This window comes from Solea senegalensis, linkage group LG4, assembly GCF_019176455.1.
Source record: "Solea senegalensis isolate Sse05_10M linkage group LG4, IFAPA_SoseM_1, whole genome shotgun sequence".
In the NCBI taxonomy this organism is placed as follows: Eukaryota; Metazoa; Chordata; class Actinopteri; order Pleuronectiformes; family Soleidae; genus Solea; species Solea senegalensis.
Window position 1 is genome coordinate 12,631,146 of NC_058024.1, and position 20,184 is coordinate 12,651,329.

General features: G+C 40.4%; 1 protein-coding gene across 1 annotated transcript in view; it reads right to left on the minus strand.

Moving 5' to 3' along the window:
• The window catches only part of ptprga (protein tyrosine phosphatase receptor type Ga), a 353,219-nt gene that overhangs the window by 70,714 nt on the left and 262,321 nt on the right, over positions 1-20,184 (minus strand). The window contains exons 5-6 of the mRNA XM_044023374.1: positions 13,051-13,146; positions 1,483-1,549 (exon numbers count right to left, since the gene is read on the minus strand). Of these exons, the coding sequence (XP_043879309.1) occupies positions 1,483-1,549; positions 13,051-13,146 (163 nt within the window). The remainder of the gene's footprint in view (positions 1-1,482; positions 1,550-13,050; positions 13,147-20,184) is intronic.

Consider the following 20,184-nt stretch of genomic DNA (forward strand, 5'->3'; position numbering starts at 1 on the left):
GTTTTATCAAAGTTTTATTTGTATATGCTGAATCTCTTAATATTCACTCTGAAGCTGTTCTGTAGTTGTAAGGCGAGCAGAGCCCTGAGAGGTGGGTGGGTCGGGGTAGCAAGAACATCGCTTTAGGACAAATGTTTTTATCATGACAGGGATGATCTTCAGGGCTGAGTGTGCGAGACAACCGGTTTTAACTGAGGGCATGCATTGTGAACAAAAAGAAAGAAAAAAAAAACATGTAAAACCTTCTGATTTGTTATGAGAAGGAAAAACAAAGAAGCATCCCTAAAGTCCTAATTTATTGTGTGAAAATACTTTTGGTGAGGCACTAAATGATGCAAGGAGTCTGATGCAAAGACTTTTTTGACATAAAAACAAAGCTGGAGTACCGTACAAATACAGTTTAATAAGATATTATACATCATATGATTATCCCACTGATGTCCCACTTACATTTGAGCTTTCTTGCATTATTCACTGTCTCAGCAGAGACCAGAATCTAATCTGCTTCACAGCCTCAAGTAGAAACCATGCTGCTCAGTAATCACGTATTTTTCTAATGCTGTATGAATTTTCTAAAACTCTGGCCCTGTTCACACAACAGGCTGACTTAACTGTTGATTTCCATATCATTTCCATTATTCTAAAACTAATACTATTACTAATTGATGCTATAGTACAACAACAATATTACTCTCTGCTCATCTTAAAAAAAATAGTATTTGAACAGCCACATTTCAGTCCAAGGTCTTCATCAGACATTCGCCGTAGCAAAGAGCCAATCTGATACTTCAAAATCACTGAATCAAATATCAGGAAAGGAACTTTCATGTCACCAGAACATGTCTGCCACGCTGCAGTAATCATTCCAGGTGATTTGTCTTGTAACAAAACGTGATTTTAATAAACATGCTTAGGGTTAGATGAGCATCACACATGTCTAATGACACGTGCAGTGCCGCCCCTATGTTTTATAGATAGCTCTTTCTGTTGCAGCAGTTAAATACAGGTGGAAATGAAAGGACATTTTATTTGTCTCTCAGAGAGACTTGCGTTACTGGATGAGTGTTCTCTTATTTAAAGTGAATTAAACGTCCAGCAGGACAGGAGAACAAGAAGTAAAATCTTTTTCTTTCTTTTTTTCCATAAAATTGAAGACCCTAGTTCGAGCCCCGGTTGGAACAAGGGTCTTTCTGCATGGAGTTTGCATGTTCTCCCCGTGTGTGTGTGGGTTTCCTCCTGGTTGTCCGGATTAGGTCATTTGGGAACTCTACATTGACTGTAGGTGTGAGAATGACAGTGGACGGTTGTTTGTCTCTATGTGTGGCCGTGTGATGGACTGGCGAACTGTCCAGGGTGTACCCCGCCATCGCCGTATGTCAGCTGAGATTGGCACAGCTCCCCCGTGACCCTCATGTAGAGGATAGAGTGTTAGAAAATGGATGGATGTTCCCTGTGTGACTGAGCATTGGTATCACCACTCACCGTGATGGACCACACCCTTCAGCCCATGGATTATGGGGTTGACAGCAGGATTGTCCTTCCCTCCCACCTGTAGAACACAAAGACAATTTTAAGATAATGCATATGCCTTATACAGATTATTTACATTATATAACTTAATTATTTATTTTTTGAGGAATTTAGGACAAATGTTTTGCCACCCACATGTTTTTTTTTCACTGCATCTATTTCAAATCATAAAGTGCCCTTTAGTATGTGTTTAAATTCAACCATGGAAAAAGAGGAAAGAAAAAAAACAACACAATGACTCACGGGGAGAAAGAGAAGTGTAACATAAGTGAAAAAGGGAAAGGAAAAAAAACAAAAGTTTAAAAGCATAGGAGAAACACTGAGGCACTGAGAGCGGTGTAATTAGGAGAAGCAGCAGCAATCAACGAGCTGTCAAAGGCCCTCTCCATCCGAGCTCAAAGAGTGAGCGATGTCATGGTAACACATGCGTTTTCATTGTCTTCAATTAGAGAATCATTGTTGTCATGGAAGCTGGAAATCAATAAAACCAAAGCAAAAAGAAAATAAATTATATCTAAATGGTAAAACATGAGCGCCCTCCAACATGAAGACCACTCTGTGTGATTAGACACCTCTCCGGTTTGCAAAAGTGTACCGAGAGTCATGCTGGCATGGGCTGCAGAAAGATATCCATCACACAAAGAAAGGTGAACAATTTTCATGGACAATACAAGGATTTCTTATCAAATGCATGCGAGAGACATTTCCCTTCCATACAAATGCAGAATGACATGCTGCTAAAATGGAAGAGCAGCACCCACACAAGGCGTGATGGACAGTCAGCAGAGACAGCAGGACACAGCATTGTTGTCAACTTGCTCCTTACTACTAAGAAAAAAATGCATCGGAAAGCCAATTTCACTGTTGCCCGTGTAAATACATGTGCATCGTCTTCTTCAGTTTGAAAGCTTTTGTTGCCACCGCTCTGCTGCAAACAGCTTTTGTTGAGCGAAGGTCAAAGAAGTGAACTGTCAGCAGCAGCGAGGTCTCGACTATTCACAGTAACCACAACATTGTTTCTGGAAAAACACATTGCTGTTGACTTTTTTTAAAAAAAGTAGATTTTGTTTAATGCAGGAGTCCTAGGCAGCAGATGTACAGTACTTTCTGTTTAGCCACATGTTTGTGTAGATGGCCACAGGTGTCTGCAGTTGCACGGTGCCAGTGCTACTACTAATATGCATCATGCTACTGGACGACTCAGAACATACTGTATACGGTGACCTTTGCATACCAGGAATGATGTGCTCGTACATACTGTATAAAAGGTTTATTTTAAGGCTAAGAAAAACAAATGTTTTCTTTATTTTCATGTATTACAGTATGTTCTAAAAATGTATATCACTAATAGGTTTTTTTTCCCCCTTTGAGATCCAGTGTGTAAGAATAAGTGGTCCTTTCAGCATGCAGGGGTGTGAGTATGTGGTCAGTACCGATAAATATTTAATTCTGGTCACTCACATAGCTGTGATAAGTGAGTGTCAACCCACCCTGGGGACACCCACTGATCTGGGCTGTGTTTATGAAGCTTCCAGTTTAGTATTTTTGTGAGTGTCATATTTCAAAGGATGAGGATGGAACTCAATGAAAGCTTGCCAATTGCACCGTACCAGCTGACAATGACATGATGATCTATTCTTGCTACTGGAGGTTCAGATAATATAACAGTATATTTAGGGTAAACATTTAATGAGCATTTTGCGTTTAGTTCAGTTTTAGTTGAAATAAAGCAAGCTCTAGTAATTATGAGCTTTTAAATATTTCTGTCCATTTATATATGAATATGTTATTTTACAAAGTCTGATTCTCTGTGACTCCTCTACTGTGAGGAGTGGTGGGGCCCCAATACTGATCCTAATTGGTATTACACCTTGTGGCTGCTTCAAAAACGTAAACGTGGCTCAATGAATTAAGCTTTCTTAATTACAGGTTCTGCAGGGGTGCCGTGTGCGCCATTAACAAAAATGAAACGAGTTGGCACCACGTGGATAGGCCACAGGATTTTATGATGTGATTGATGCAGGGCTTTGATCATGACAGTTTTAACGATCATCTTGGGAAAAAAAAAAAATCGACAAGTTTGTGAAAAGGCAAACATACTGAAGTGGCCCTTTCATCCACATTTTCATCCATATCCAGGAAAATACATAGCAAGAGAGAAGAGGGACCCATCAGTTCACACAGTAGAAATACACACACTTGAACACCAATTGGTTTTCCTACTGTGGCTGATCACTGTACAGTATTTGTTCTGGTTTGAAGTAGTTAACTGAACCACAATTGATGTGTATTTTCATGTAATGTGTTCTCTATAATATTGTGAGGCATCTACCATATGATATAATGTGCCTTGAGATAATGTATGATGTAAATATGTGCTATACAAATACAATTGTATGTGATTTTGATTTGATTTGAAGTGAGGCAGGAGAAGGGGAGGTAGACTGGGAGTTATCTGTAAGTCACTGTCCACACAAACAAGTGTCCCTGCTTAGAGCAGGGAAATGCACTTTACTCCATCAAGACAGGATGCAGCTCAAACTGGTTCATTTCTTTAGCGGTTGACCAAAGCAGTTTGCAAGTAATACAAATATATAAAACAAACATAATCAGAATTAAAAAAAACAAGGTATGTTGCTCAACCAGAGCTAAACGTCAGCCAGACGAGAACATTTGTCGGCATTTCAATTACATATTTATTGTTTTATGTTCATTTTAAAGTAAGACTAGTTAGAAATGAGCTTTGTGTCTGAAACTGTCTGCTCTGACTGGCAGTAATGGCTGCATAGTGTTTCACCTCGTGCCAAAAAAAAAGTTTAAATGCTGACACATGGCTAAACAGCTCCAGGAGACTGTGTGACAAATGAGGAATGCATGCCAGGTGGCATGCCATTGGAAAACAATTTTGTCTGATCACCCTCCATGGACAACAAGAGTTAGTACAGCTGACGAAGCAGACAAAGCTACAATGGCCCCAAGAGCCTAACATACGGCAACTTAAAGGACCAGTGTGTAACCTTAAGGAGGAACTGTTGAAGGTAAGTGAATAAAGTATAAACATGTATGTTTGCATGTTCATTTAAAAATGATATGTAATTAAGGCAAGGACCTTCCTTTAAGGAGGCCATCACGATGTTTCTACAGTAGCCCGGAAGAACAAAGCAGCCGAAAACCCAGTGTTTTGTGTTTTGAAAGTGAAGGTTACTACTCAAGTGAAGACAAAAGACATGTTTTTTTAATGCTAAGGCCACTGTAAATCCCTGACAAATGAAAACAAATGAAAGGCATGCAAATGGTAGCAATTGGATAACGTGTGCAGCACACAAAACAACACCCTGCAGACATTGGCAACACCATCAAATACAACCCAAGTGTTTGACAGTGTTGTTAGTATTTGGCTGTCCTGGGTTTTTTTTCTGTGTTGTGCATGATGATTTGTGTGGTTTTTTTTTTTTGGAGTCAAAGTATTGATCTCTAAAATGCTGAATTAGATATAACTTTGGGGACAAAGAAGAAGAAGTTGAACTGGCTTTGAGAGGAAGTTCGTTTACAAATGGGCAGAGGAAGTTCGCAATGGTGGCTTGTTTTTGTTGCAAGAAGGAAAATGTGTGAGGATAAAACAGTGCTTGTTGTGTGTGTGTGCGTGTGTGTGTGTGTGTGTGTGGGGATAAAAAGAGATAAAGAGAAATAAAGGCGGCCATGGAGACACATAGAAAATGACAGACAGAGACAGAGTGGAGAGGAGAAAGAAAGGAGGACAAAGGGAATTAGCGTTTCATTATTAATGTTTGTCTCTGAAAGCCCACAGGCTCGTCCCTGGAGATCCTCAGCCACCAGGCCCTCACTTCATGATGTCCTACTGTCTCTCTCTCCGTCTCTCTCTCTCTCTCTCTCTCTCTCTATCTATATATCTATCTATTTATCTTTCGATCTATCTCTTCAAATCCTACATTTTTCATTCACCGTTTGTCTCCACAACTCCAGATCCTTCTATTTCTCTGGGGAAGGAGCACTGCAGTGACAAATCAGAAAAAAAAAAAACGAGTACATTGTGAAATGCCCTCATATTTATGGCCTCTGTCGCTTTTCTCTCTCACCCCCCATCCTTTGTCATCCATCCAAGATCCCTCACAATGTACCCTTTTAACTGTGGCCAATTTATGGTTAGGTGGTGGAAGATGGGGAAAATAGCCGAAGCGGTCACTTGTCAGTTTTATGTCGATGCACTGTACATATTTTATTAGAAATGCATGTTTATTAATACCTATAGCTTGACTATCTTGTCTTAAATGCTTGTTTGTCTCTGTGTGTTGACCATGTGATAGGCTGATCGAATATCTGCTCTTTTTGTTCAAAGGCGGTGTACACCCTGGACAGGTCGCCACTCCATCACAGGGCTCACATTCACACCGACAGTCAATTTAGAGCAAACTATTTGCCTAATCCCAAAATCAGCATGTTTTTGGACTGTGGGAGGAAACTCCCACACACTTGAGGCCCTTGTTCCGACCGCATTGCAAACCCATGTCTTCTTGCTGCACAGGCAAGAGTGCTAACCACTACATCAACCGTGTGGCCTCATTCTGAAATCTTGCCTGTGTAGTTTTACGGTTTTCTCCTAGTTCTCCTGACATTACATGAACACCAATTGCATATCTGCACACAAGGTGTTTCGGCTGTGCAACCCAGTTGACTGTCTGATGCAGCAGATTCTATTTTTAAACAACCCAGCTGTTGATGCATGCTATGCAATGACCCGAAGGAGTGGAATCACCCCCCCGATGGCCATTCAAGTACACACATGTCTCAGACGCTTTGGCATTGGTCTCACGTTGTATCTGTCTGACTGACAGCTTGTCCCTTAACTTCCATTTATAGGCAGATTTGAAGTAGTAGAAACATGTGTGTTGCTTTATATCATTTTAAACTCCTTAATGGCATGCAAATATGGGTATTTTAGGTTTAATGCATGCATTCCCTTTCAACAAAAAAGTCAATTACATGAATGATTGCAGCATAGATAGTGCTAAAACTGTAAATACCATGAGAATAAGGCTGATCTTTAGTGTGTTCAGGATTTATTTTCTTCCTTCCTGCGCTGTATTATTTTGGAATTTGTTTTCTTCGTTGTCTTTGTTCGTCCTTTTCCCTTCCTCCCACTTTGTAATATTAAATGAAAAACCAGTTCTTCAAAGTCATGTGAAACAAAAATCAGTGGGATTCCCATGTTAAAACAAAATGGTAAAAAAGTTAGAGTGGGTGTTCCACATGATTTACATCCCAGCTGGGCCTCAGGTTTTGCATGCCTCCGCTCCTGGCTGAGAGTAAAGGGAACATTAGAGGCACGCCGCGCTGTAAATAAGCAAATAAAAGGGCAATGATGGCTGTTTACAACTGCTGTCTATTTCAGTCAGAGGCTGCGCTGCAAAATAGTGGTGGGCCATAAAAGCATGATTCTAGAACTCAGGCGAGATGATGGGGCCAATTTGTCCTGCAACCCAAGGGGTGATGACTTAATTAATACATGACACTGGAGTTGCTGCGGATATACACTGATAGCAAGGAGGGGGAGAGGCTTTCTAATGGATGGATAAAGGCTTAAAGGAGTAAACAAGACAGGCAAGACTGTGTTGAAACAGAATAATGAGATTAAAACAATTATATAATTAAGGCTGGGCAAAGGTAAAGACGTACAAATTAACCCAAAATGTCCCTCCCTATAGGATAAAAAGACATACTGCTATGCTTTGTTGTAACCAAGTAATAATCACAGAGCTGATTCAACAGTGTTGTCGGACTGGACTTCCTCCCACTGTGTGGAGTTGTTTTTTTTTTATTATTATTATGTATATGCCGATATTTCCATTTGTGTGAAAACATACTTTTCAAAGATCATCATCACATTTCTCAGCATGTTCAACTTGGAGACGTATCTCTTTGATACACTGCTGTATAATCAGCGAAACACATTTCTTCAAGTTAAGTTGAAAAAAAAAAAAAGAATATTCACATCTTGCAGATGAATAAAACAAACTGGTTTAAAAAGAAAAGAAAGAAAAAAGTTGAAACTTAAAGCTCTGCCTCAAAGAAAGTTGTATGGCGAGTTCAGTAGTTCAGTAGCTTTGTTTGAAAATGTAAAACCAAGCGATTTCATGTAAGAGACCTTGAGAGTAAAAACAAATAACAATGTAAAACAATTACACTGGAAACACATTTCATTTTCATTGGCAGTTTGTGGTGTCTTTGTTGCTGTGGGTGCTCCTGTCAGTGTCACTCTGTATCAGAGTCAGTGCAGAGTTTACTTTTTGTTGTGAATTCCTGCCAATTACACAAGCTACGTGCTTCTCATCTACATGTCTGACTAAATTTGCATTAAAACCTGTTGGACTGGATTAAATCACCCCGATGCCTCTAAAAGGTGTAGATAAAGTGTGATGTGTTACGAGACAGGAATCATGTGGCACACTGGTGGATTCATGGAAACTTAGTTCAATGGAGAATCTCTGCATTTGCTCAGCACTCTATTTCACACATGCTTGTGCTTCATCGAGACAACATATTCTAGCATGAAACTGAGAAAGAGGGGAAATCATGCTGCAACGGGTCTAGCCTCATTAGCTTACGGGATGCACATGCGTGTCCGTCCATCATTGTCTTCAAATCTCCATGTAATACGTCCTTTTTTTTTTTTTTGAAAGAGAAATTGCATAATGCAAAGCCCTCTCTTGTCACTGGTTGGAGATGCACATTATTTCTTCTTGAATGCTCCAATTAAAGTCTGGGTTATTTTGCACATCAGCAGTGCACAGTTCAGCAGCAGTGATGTGAGCTTGTAAAAGTATATGATGGCAGCAGTGAGACATTGATTAACAAGAAAGAAAAAGGAGGAGTGAGTGAGTGTATACGTGCATATGAGGAGACACCTGAAGGAAAATAGCTTGTCTTGAAAAGTAACCAACTCACTTGGCACAGTGTCTCTCCATGAGATCCAGCATGCCATTGCACTATTTTATGCCATTCCTTTATTATTGCACTATTTTATTCCCCACTGTTGCACATTTTACATTTTATGTTTATAATATTTGTTTTTGTATTGTATTGCTGCTATGTTAAAACAATTTCCCCTTGGGGATGAATAAAGTATTTCTATTCTATTCTATTCTAAGTATTTTGGCCATCTAATTTTAAAATGGTGGCAGCAGAAACATGTGGCAAAATGTTTGCATTCATTAAAGTTGGACCACAACACCTGATTTCATTCTGAGGGAAATGCCACCGTGCAAGTGAAAGGCAGCCATTTTCATGAGCATGGAGGAAAACAATTACAGGGGCAGCTTCTGTGTCTCTATGGAGTGTTGTGAGAGAGGCTGCTGTAGCACAGTACAGTGAGCTAGAGGACATATTTAAACTCTACAGTCCAGGAGGACTCTCAACAGGACTCATCACCGTCAACACAAGCGGGCCCGAGAGACTCTCCGGGCTCTGCCCCACATACACATACACAGCGATGCACAGCGACACAGGCCCATAAAGACGATTTACTCATGTAAATATTTTGAGACGGCGACAAACAAAAACAAACACTATCTTCACACAGTGACGTCCTGACATACAACTACAGTTTCCCTCACAGAGTGAAAAAATACAAGCGATAACATAAAATGCGCGACTCACAGTCACACACACTGATCAGAGAAGTGTGAGTGTGTTTTTTTGTTATCTATTTAGGATCATTGATGGGTTAAACGCTGACCTTGTCAGGACCAAAGCCTGGTACTAACTTACGAGTTAAAATGTATTCCTGAGGCTCTGGTAATGGTTAAAGGTAAGCAATTACATTTGAACCCTCTAATGGCCATCATGATATTCAGGCCACCTGGATTTATTTTGATTTTATGGCTGCAGAATTGTCAAAATGTTCAATGAATGTCCGATTGGATGGTCGTCCCAGAGGCTGCCGCATGACACGTGAGCGCAAAGCTCTATTTCTCTTCTTTCTGGTATAGCTTTGGAATTTTATAGATATCACAAACAGTCTAGGAGTTATGGTAATGAGAATTATGCATGCGCTGACAGGACGGTAACAGAGGGGTTAATCGTTAAGGTTAGGGATAACGCTCTGTTGAGGCTACCAAAATGAATGGAGACCATTGCAGAGTCATACAAACAAATAGCTGTGCAAACCTGTGTGTGTATGTGTGTGTGTGTGTGTGTACGCCTACAGCAGCCCTTTAAATAGACTGTACAATAGATACAATCCAGGCAATGTGTGTCCAAGCACACACACACACACACACACACACATACACACAGACAGACAGCAAGAGAGAGAGTTCAAGCCTGTTTTCTCAGGTTGTGAGAGCCAAACTGAAGCATGTGAGCAGCTTCTGGTTGAATAAAGGAAACTGCACTTCTGAGGCCGTCACCCACACACTCCTCATACACAAAGTACACAAGCACAGCCTGCTGAGATCCCGCTGCAACAGCCAACATGCGGTGGGCACGGGCTAAGTCAGTCTTTTTAGGTTTGCGAGCTGTAACTGTGGAATATTGTCAGGCCCAGAGGAAATGTGTGTGTAGCACCATATCAAGAGTGGTGGATGGAGAAGGAGCTAAAATAACAGATGAAAGGTGTCCCACACTGGACGACAATGGGGTTTTTCCTGTCACTTCACCTGCTGCTTCAGGGAAAGACATTTCTCCATAGGCTTACAGTACATGTGTCATCTGTGATACATAATCCTCCACAGAATTATTACTTGACCTCACTGCTCTTTTCACTAATGCCACCCTCAGGTCACCACCTGTTGTGGAAAAAATGTGTCTTAAGACGTCTGATGAGGATATAAAAGCTTGAGTAGCAAAAGGATCGTTGGACGTGCTGTTTATTTCTTTGCAAAGAGAGAGTCAAGATGGACAACACCTCAGGGGCAGGTCCAAATGGCTCTGAGGCACAGAGAAAGACACATAGTTTTTGTTACAGCCAGTTTGTCACGTCATTAGCTTATCGGTGCAGCACACAAAAGACGCCTGTAGCAGGAGAAATGTGGCCTTGGGCCTCGAAACAGGAAGATTAGCAAATCAGTTTTGTGTGGGCATTACTCAGTTGGCTGTGAATGTTTAGACTAAAAGTATCAGGTTAAAAGTGAACAAGTGTTCCGCCATGGTGTAACTAAGCTACACAAAGAACATATGGTGAAACAAGGAATAAACTCTAAGAATATGTGTTATTTCCAATTACACACAGATGAGCTCTACATAGAAGATATCAGTATGGTACCTTAAGACTCTCTCTCTCTCAATTAATCTCTCAGTTAAACTATTAACTAGGTTCTAAACACATTATATTCAATGACATGTATATTGGGTTACATTTAAAAAAGAGGGTTTTGTTACTTTCTAAATAGTGTGTCTTTGTATTCCGAGGCCCAAGATCTCATAGCAAACGCTTTCCTCTCCATCTGCCACCATTTACACCTGTCAGCTCCATCAGCGATTTAATACGTTACTGGCATTTAACCACTGTGAGTGTTTCATTTGTCATATCCAATTAAATGCACACATGAAGGCTATTAAATATTGTTTACCTTGACATTTGCTGCACGCTACCAGGAGCCTTTCCTATTATCATCACATGAGCGCAGCATCTGTTGTACTTTGCTTATGCTCCTACGGTTACACAGTAGCTCTCCATTTGGCGAGGCAGACACCACAGTGTACGCCAAAAGGCTCCTTTTTCCTAGCTGTAGTGGTAACTTGGTAGTAAGGTCAATGGGTAGCAAGCAGTAACAGCATCCTGCCTAATACTGGGATGTAGCAATGTGTAAGAATTGCCATCTACACCACTCAACATGTTTTTTTTTAAACATTTGAATGCAGAAATGCTACATATCATGTGTTTAAATTACCATTTCACGTAGATGTGTAGCTTTCATGGAACAGAGGTGTACGTTTGTGACAAGAACTTTTCATAAGTCACTACAGAAGCTACATAACTAAAATTCACTTCAGCATCCGCCTAGTATGACAGACATCACCACACATCCAGTGCTACATAGAGGAGTTCACTGGCGATTATGGCACATAATGGGACATAATACGAATGGGAAGGAGTGTGGTAAAAACACAGGGCATTATTATGACGTGAAAGTGACAAACATCTGAACTGAAGCAGAGTGATAGATCCCAAACTCAAAGACAGGTGGTGAAGCAGGGCACTGAAAGAGAGTTATAGACAGAGCAAGAGAGTAAGAGGAGGACATATTAACTGGGGGTTAATGGTCCAAGTAAAAGCCCACTTGGGTAATCGAAGGCCTCAAATGAACTTTTCATTCCTGCCATTTGAGAGTGATGGAGCTCACAGTGATCCCAGTCCATCCACAGCACCAATAAACAGGCAGGGAGAAGAGGAGAGCACTTTGATCCTGATCTCACACCCTCACAACACCCACAGACAAAATCTGACTCTTTATCTTCCTGGATAACCAACAGGAAAAAGCAAATGGAAACGAGAGATGAGACATGTGATAAGAGCAATGAGGGGAGCAGATAAACGCAGGCTTTAAACCTAATCCTCAGACTCCTCCTCAAACTTAAAGGGACAGGTCCGATTTTTTTTTTGAGGTGTGACTTATGAGGTATTTCCTTATTAGCTACATTGACTTTGCCAAGCATGGCGGTCTGCCACATTCACCTGGCAGCCAGACACTAGCTCTCACTTGACAAAAGGTCCACCTAATATAATTTATGTAATTTAATGGACTGTGTTGTGATTGGCCAGCCAATGAGAGCTTTCCCACTGTCCTGTGATTGGCCAGGTACCTGGAAGTGACATAATTGGTAGGCCAGCTCTCAGATACACAGCTCCCCCTCTGGCACGGTGGATGCTCTGCATCTCAGCAGCTACAACGAGAGTAGTTCTTCTTCTTCTGCGGTTCAATGTACGCAACCGGATGTGCCCTGACTAGTGCCCGCACCAGGAGGCGCTACGGTGGTGAGAGGAGTGGTGAGGTATACTGATGACAACATCAACCTACGGAAGTGCCGATCCGCTTCGCAGAGCCCAGGAAAACAATACAACCCTATTTTCTCAGCAGTGGCTGAACTGTTTGTTCTGAAACTTTAGGGTTTCATAAACGAGGTAATGACGCAGATACACACACAGACGCAGCGTTCATTGGAGCTTCCGGCCTTTAACCCACGTTTTTTGGATTGTAGTGAAGTCTGCGATGATAGTCAATACTTCCCACAGTCACATTTAAAATCACCTGGATAATTAGTTTAAGTCATTTTTAATTAATGCATTCATCTACCAAACTCTGTAAAAATTTTTAATAACATCAAATGCACTCAAGGATTTTGTATTCTTTCAAAGCAGGTTATAGTGGGAAGCAGATATTCAATTTGGGCTGAGCTGTACTGGAAATAATGAACCACAATGTCCAAAATCTTTCAATAATCTGGCATCCCACTGGGATGGACACACAGTCTCACCGAATAAATCCAAAAAAACACTCCTACCTGAAAAAACACAGCCATGGCTGCGATGATCCTCTTCTCCCTGAGCGCTGCACTGAGGCTGTCAAAGTCATCTGAGTTGTACATGTAGATCTGCATCTGTGAGAGTCAGGGAAAAAAGAAAAAAGTTATGCTGGAGGACACGCAAAATGTTACACTTTTATATATATATATATATATATATATATATATATGTATATATATATATATATAGATATATATACATATATATATACACATATGACTTGCTAGACCCCCAGGCCACACGCAAAAAACAGTTCATTATTCATATCCAATGTTGTCGTCCAGTATTTATTTATTTATTTATAGGGAATCAATAAATGCAAACCTTCACGCAGGGAAATTCTAAATAACATATTTATATAATGAGCACTATTGCCTTTGCAGCAAGAAGACCCGCGTTGGCGACCCGGTTGGAACGAGGGCCTTTCTGCATGTCCCACAGTCCAAAAACAATATGGGGATTAGGTTAATTGGACACCCTAAATTGACCATAGGTGTGATTGCGAGAGTGGAGGATAAAGCGGTAGATAATGGATGGATGGGTGAATCCAAACATGTGTCATTTGTTTGCCTTTTTATTTAACCAGATGGAACCCGTATGGCTTCTTTTGAGTGATGATTCCGTGTTGAAATTTGTTCAGTGGATTTGCGTTCCCTCTATTTTATTACTCATTAAACGATTTTGAACGGAGAATGTTTGTCTACAGTTCAAACAAATACATGTGGGCCACAATTAAACCCCTCTTGGCCACCTTTCAAACAATCCTATAATTGCCACTGTGCAAAAAGCTCCAAAGCTCCAAAGCCCATCGTAGCTGAAAATCTTGCCTCTCTGTGATCCTTGCGCGTTTCTCCCCTTCCCCCATAAATGTTAAATTTGAGTACTTTGTGAATAAATTGTAAGTGAAATAACTATATATTCTATAAAAAACAACAGAGGTGTGACACACATCTACGCATCTACTTCTATCCTAATCTGGCTATCACATACAATACACTTTTAAGATTTCCATACTGGATTTGAGTGTGAGCTGAACAAACCACTCACCCACAAGATACCAGTGACAAGACATTCAGACATATGAGTGGTTAGTCTCCTCTCTATCATGATGGAGTCTTTTTTTCACATGCATTCAGATAACAGACAGATTTAAAGAATATAAATGTACAGTTCTTCCTGCAACAAATGCATAGAGTATCCTTCATTCTTCCAACTCAACATATGAACACCATATGAAGAAATAAAGCTCAGTTTTTAGGAGATTTCAATCTGATGTAGAAGGGAGGGAACACACCACCATTTTTCTGTGAAATGTATACATGTAACAATAAACTCGTTTTTAACGTTTGCATGAGGAATGACTTGTCACTGCTTATTTTGTGCACTCACTGATATGCAGCTGTGTGGTTGATGGGCAGTGTGCACATATGCAAATAGAGCTGTAGAAGCGTATTTCCTCCCACTTCTGCTTGTTCCTATTATAATTAAGGTCTAAATGATAAATATCTAATGTATGAAACAGTAGCAGTGTTTGTTTTACACAAATAAGTCTCACCAATAAAACCAGTTACTAGCTTTGATGCAACCAGATCTTCTACACATTGCTTTTTCTAACTTTTCTGAATTCACAGGGAAGGTTACATAGTGTTAATTCTAAAAACATATTTTAATGAAATGAGAAGTTTTTATTGTACATTTTTCACTCTCCAGCCACTTTATTGAGGGCAATTGTTAACACAATTAATCAGCCAATCACATGGCACCAAATGGGTGCATTCAGACAAGTAGACTTGCTGTAGAGCATCAGAATTAAGAGGAAAAGGCAGCGTGAATGTTGTTGCCACATGGGCGGGTCTTATTTCAAAATCTGCTGATCTACTGGGATTTTCTTTCACACACAACCATCTCTTGAGGTTAAAGCAAATGATCGGAAAAAAAGTATCCAGAGAGCAGAAGTTCTCGGCTTGTTGATGTCAGAGGTCAGAGGAAAATGGTCGGACTAGACAGACAACAACAACAACAACAACAACACTACATGCAACCACTCATTAAAACCAAGGTAAGCAGAAGACCATATGTGAACATGTCAAACTTTAAAGCAGAAGGGCTACAGCAGCAGAAACTGTAAACCACAGAGTATCTTACTCATAACAAGCTCAATGAAGTGACATCACCAACTTTTAGGTGTCCAGTGAGTGACGATGCTAATCTCAATTATTCAAAACATAATCGTGGGCAGGCCCAAGGCTGATAGGCCCATCCACAGTGTCTGATTGGTGGCATCTGGAACGTGCGTTTGGGATTAGATTACCTATTGTGTTGCAATTTTGGAAACAATGAAGGTGTGTAAGGCATAAAAGGAATGGAATACATCAATAAATAACAGTTAGTAAGATGTATTTATTGTCAACAGGCCTTAGTTAGGCTATTTTTAATTCTCCACAATAAATGGCATAGGCAAACAATCTTCATAATCGGTGGATAAATGTAAACGCAGATAATGAAAGAATGATACAAACAAAGACAACTGTGTATGAGTGCACAGGTCAAATAGGCACCATTGGTTGCCATGGTGAGATAGAGTCAATTAAGTGAGCGCTGCGCGTGCACAGAAACTGTTTTGCATGCACATGCGTGTGCATTATTTGCAGTGAAAGGCAAAGCACGTCGGAAGCGCTTTCTTTGCCAAGATCAACACTGTCAGTATCAGTTGTGTAGCAATTTCCTCCAGCCTGCTAATCCTCACATAAAGAGCTCTGTGCATTGCTTTTTGATCTATTTGTGTAAACACTTGTCAAGCAGCCTGCGTCTGTTTGGTGAATTTATAGCAGAGACAACTAGACTGGAACAACACATTCTCACCAGACTGGTATTAATTAAAATCATAGTCAGGGACTGAGCGGCGGAATGCAGCAGTGAGACAGTGGCTCAACCATGAGAATGAGTTTAAGGTGTCTGCGTGTAAAGCGATAACAAATAACTCTTCTGACTGTGACGCCCCACAAGAAAATGGGTTACTAACCACCTTGTCAAACCTAAATGATTGAAAAAAAAAAAAAAAAAGTTGCCAAGTGTTAAAAATTAGTTTTGAAATGATGTGCATTTCAGCAACATCCTCTGCTCTGAAACGTTGAGAGCGAATACATACAAACACACACACACACGCGCGTGCACACACAAAAGTTTTATTCAGTCAAAATGTAAAAAATGTAACAATTCCTATGCTAACAGTAAAATAGCATTTTACTCTATAGGAGACCAGGCTGTATAGACTGAGTCCACCTGCATTAGAATGCAATATCAGCAAATGTAACACAATTATGATGGTTTTATTGTGATGCCACTTCAGTAAGATACCTCATATACGTCTTCATTCAACTGCAGTGACCTCTTCAAGAGCTTATAGTCGAAAAGAGCTGAGCTTTGCAGGAGGCTGCATTGTCACTGTAGTTCTAAAGGCAACCAATCCGATGATGTGGGATTTATCACCTTAGCAACCAAGAATATGGTGGATAAGTTTGCTGTGGCAGTGTCTGTCTCCCGAGCTGCACAATTACACATATAGAGATGTAAATATGAATACATTTAATTAAAACAACGCAAGTAAAGGGAAACAAATGAATTTGAATTTGACGCATGCAGTGCATATACCGTTTGGAGAGTTTGTGTGAGGGTAGGTATTCAGCTTCAGCAGTAATTATCACGTTGTTGTGGACTTTTTGCAACTTTGGCTGCACGAGGCCTCAACACAGAGTCGTGTGGAGTCACGTGTAAAGCATAAAAAAAAAAGATTTCCACAGTGAGTCTCCATCCGAGGTTAAAAAGACTGCCGAGAGATATTTGCGAGGCTGGAAATCTATTAGAGTTAGTTGAGTCAGAGAAGCCGAGTAAAGTGCTGCAACTTTTTCTTCATCATCATCATCATCATCATCATCATTATCATCATCTCAGTGTGCAGGTTTCAGTTGCTTGGTTACAGCACCTGCATTGGGAACAAACCCCAAGCACGTTGAATATAAATGCCTCACCTGATTAAGTCACACTTCCTGTGATGTATACATTAAAATAATAACCCAGTAATGGTTGTACTCTTACACTCTTGGCTTGAGGCATCTGCAGACTGACTCCCACCGACCGAACAAGTATAGAGTTTAGGTTCCTTTGCATTGACTTAATTAAACAGCTGTAGCTGCTGTCCCACAGTGACGGGAATCGATACACATCTCTAAACAAAGAAAGACGCTGCATGAGGAGGAGCAGTGCTAACTTCATTCATTAGTGAAATCCTCTGATGTGGCAGTGATCGTCTGATCGCCCTAAATGGTTCACTGCAAATAGTTATCTTCATTGACATTCATTTACTTATAGCAAATGTATAATATGCACTGATTTAGATTTAAAATATTTGTTCTGTCCAGGCTGCAGAAATGTTTGCTCTTTAGTCGTAGACTCTCATCAACTGTTCATGCGCAGTTCTGTCCTCTTAAATACAAGAGATAGAAGCGCTCAAACAACAATTAGTTAGTTCAGTCTTTAAAAATAATGCAATTTGTATATCAGTCATTTTTCAGTATTATCAAATAAAATAATATTACAGTGTTACAGTTTGTAACAGCAGAAGCCTGTCACATTTCTGTAACTTGTGGAAACGGCAATAGAAAAATAGTCACGTTATACTACGCACAAATTTGCTCTTGTCACAATTTAAATTTAAATTTTTACGAATGAGTCGAATCCACTGAGCATAAATTCAGAGTCTGTAAATCACAGACACAAAACAATGTGGAAACAAGGCATAAGTTTTTCAGAATACCAGGTAATTAAAGATAAACTGTGGTTTATTTTTGTGTTTTTGCTATTTTTCATAATATTTATCTACTGTTTTCTTGCGGAATCAAATTATGCTCTCTCTGGACTGAGGCCGTGTGGTGCAGATATTACTTCCAGGTAAATCACTGCATTCATGGCCTACTGCTACACACAGATTTAATATTTGGCCCACAAGCACCTCTCTTTCCATATTTACATAGAGCAAAGCTTCCATCATCCAAACCACAACAGCGGGGTGTACAATTCAGACCACCAGCAAAAAAATATCATTGCACTGCTGTCGATTCATGCTTGATGACAGCAAGCTGTACCTGTGGAGCTGCGCACTGATGAGACATCACATCTGCTGCGGTTAGCCTGCAGCTGTTGCTATGTCTAAATATAAGTATAAAAGAATACAGAAAGTTTCAAGACTTAGAACAGGATTGACTCGATTTATACACTTTGCTGTACATTTCCTAGACATGTTCATGCTTTTAAGCCTGCTAAGCCTCACTCACACTGCACAATCTTCAGTTCACGCTACACAATTTAAAGCCTGATTTTGTGGTCACCCGTGAGTTTTGCAACTTTGAGGTAAATCCTCCAGATTGGCGTGTGATTGGCAGTCTCCAGCCGCTGGTGTGAACTAATGAATGGTGCAATTAAGAGGGCTTGTAACGCCCCGGCTTTATTTGTAGGCTATGACAGCTCCAGCTACTCCTGTCATTCAGGGAACAGGATGGGTGGATGGTGGCTGAAACCCAAACAGTTAACTTTCGTTCACCAGGGAGAAGGAAAAAGAAACAGAGCAATACAAAAAGAACCAAACAAGACAGAACCACGACAGTAAAAGTGCAGTGGATAGCCTGAAGACATCAAACCAAAACTTAAAAATTATTCTGTTGGTCACTTCTCACATGAGTTTTCAAAACCACATGTGATTTGGACACAAATGACATGTGATGATGATTTATGGTGCATTCTAGTTGTAATTTGTATGTTAAACATGCTAAACAAAGATTTAAAGATTTAAATTTGAGGCTACAAGTGAAGAAAACTATGACTTTACCGACTTGAATTATATGCTCTTCAATAAAAACCTACCGTCTGGGCACTTTCTAACACCCATGCAGTTAATAGACGCAATAAATGTACTTGTAAATGAACATCATGTTTCGGTCTTACAAATATAACATGACGGAGAGCATAAAAGATGACAGTTTCACAGCACTGAATGTGATCAATTGTATTTTATAATTTCCATTTTGCAACAGCTTGGTATAGCTCAGCTCTGTTCAAAGGTGATGACAAACACAGTCATGGAGTTCCAGAGGAGAGACTTCATCTTCTGGTAGGCTAAAGTGTTTTCTTTTCAAACCATCGAGGCATGTTGATGCCGTGCTGGTGCTGTTTTATTTTCTAAAGATGCAGGCATGTTCACCCCGTCTTTAAACTACGTTGTTTTAATAAAAACAACAATGAAATCCTTCCGCGTAGCGTCTTTCTGTGTAAATATCTCATGTTACAACCATACGTGGCGTTACGGGTGGGCCCACTTTAGCCCGTGGCTCACTCGCGTTCACGGACGCTTCATTCAGTGCTAGTCACGCGCACTCACTCTTCATTTATAAAGTCGCATTCATTAAGTCCTTTGATAAGAGCTTGAATCCTGGAGTGGGGCTGTTTTGTCTGTGCAACATCTTTAAACCGTGAACCCTGCATGTGAATATCCCCCAATGGCAACATGTTTGGTAAGTTTGTGAAATATGTAAGCGCTTTGTCTGAGAAACAGAAGCCTGCTTCCCTCTCAGCAGTTGTAGGGGCTCTGTAGAAAGCACCTCTCCTTGAAATTCAAAAGCCTGAGTGGGAGGTATGCTATTGCCTCTGGAGGCCAGCTGTCTCATCAACAAACTATTTATTGTTTCTGTTCTCAGGAAAACTCTTTGGTGAGGAGAGAGGAACCCCCCGTAAAGGTAAAAGGGGGCCAATTTCCTCCTTATGTCAGGTCAGAAGACATCATCTCCCAGCTGAGCTACAACCTGTAATCAGAGGAGGGATGGCTGATGGCTGCAGGTCAACACATTGGTTAAAATTCTTCTTTTGTGCCCTGTCATTCAAGGGTGAAAACCATCACATCAAAAACACAGATAGTCTGAAAAATCGCGTAATACAGTTAAAGGCTCCTATTTTTGTTTCATTGCATGTAATTGATCCTGTTAACTCTGGCTACATATTGCAATTTTGACTTTGCACGTTGTCATCCTCACCCAAGTGAAGGCACTTTCACACCAATCAAAGTA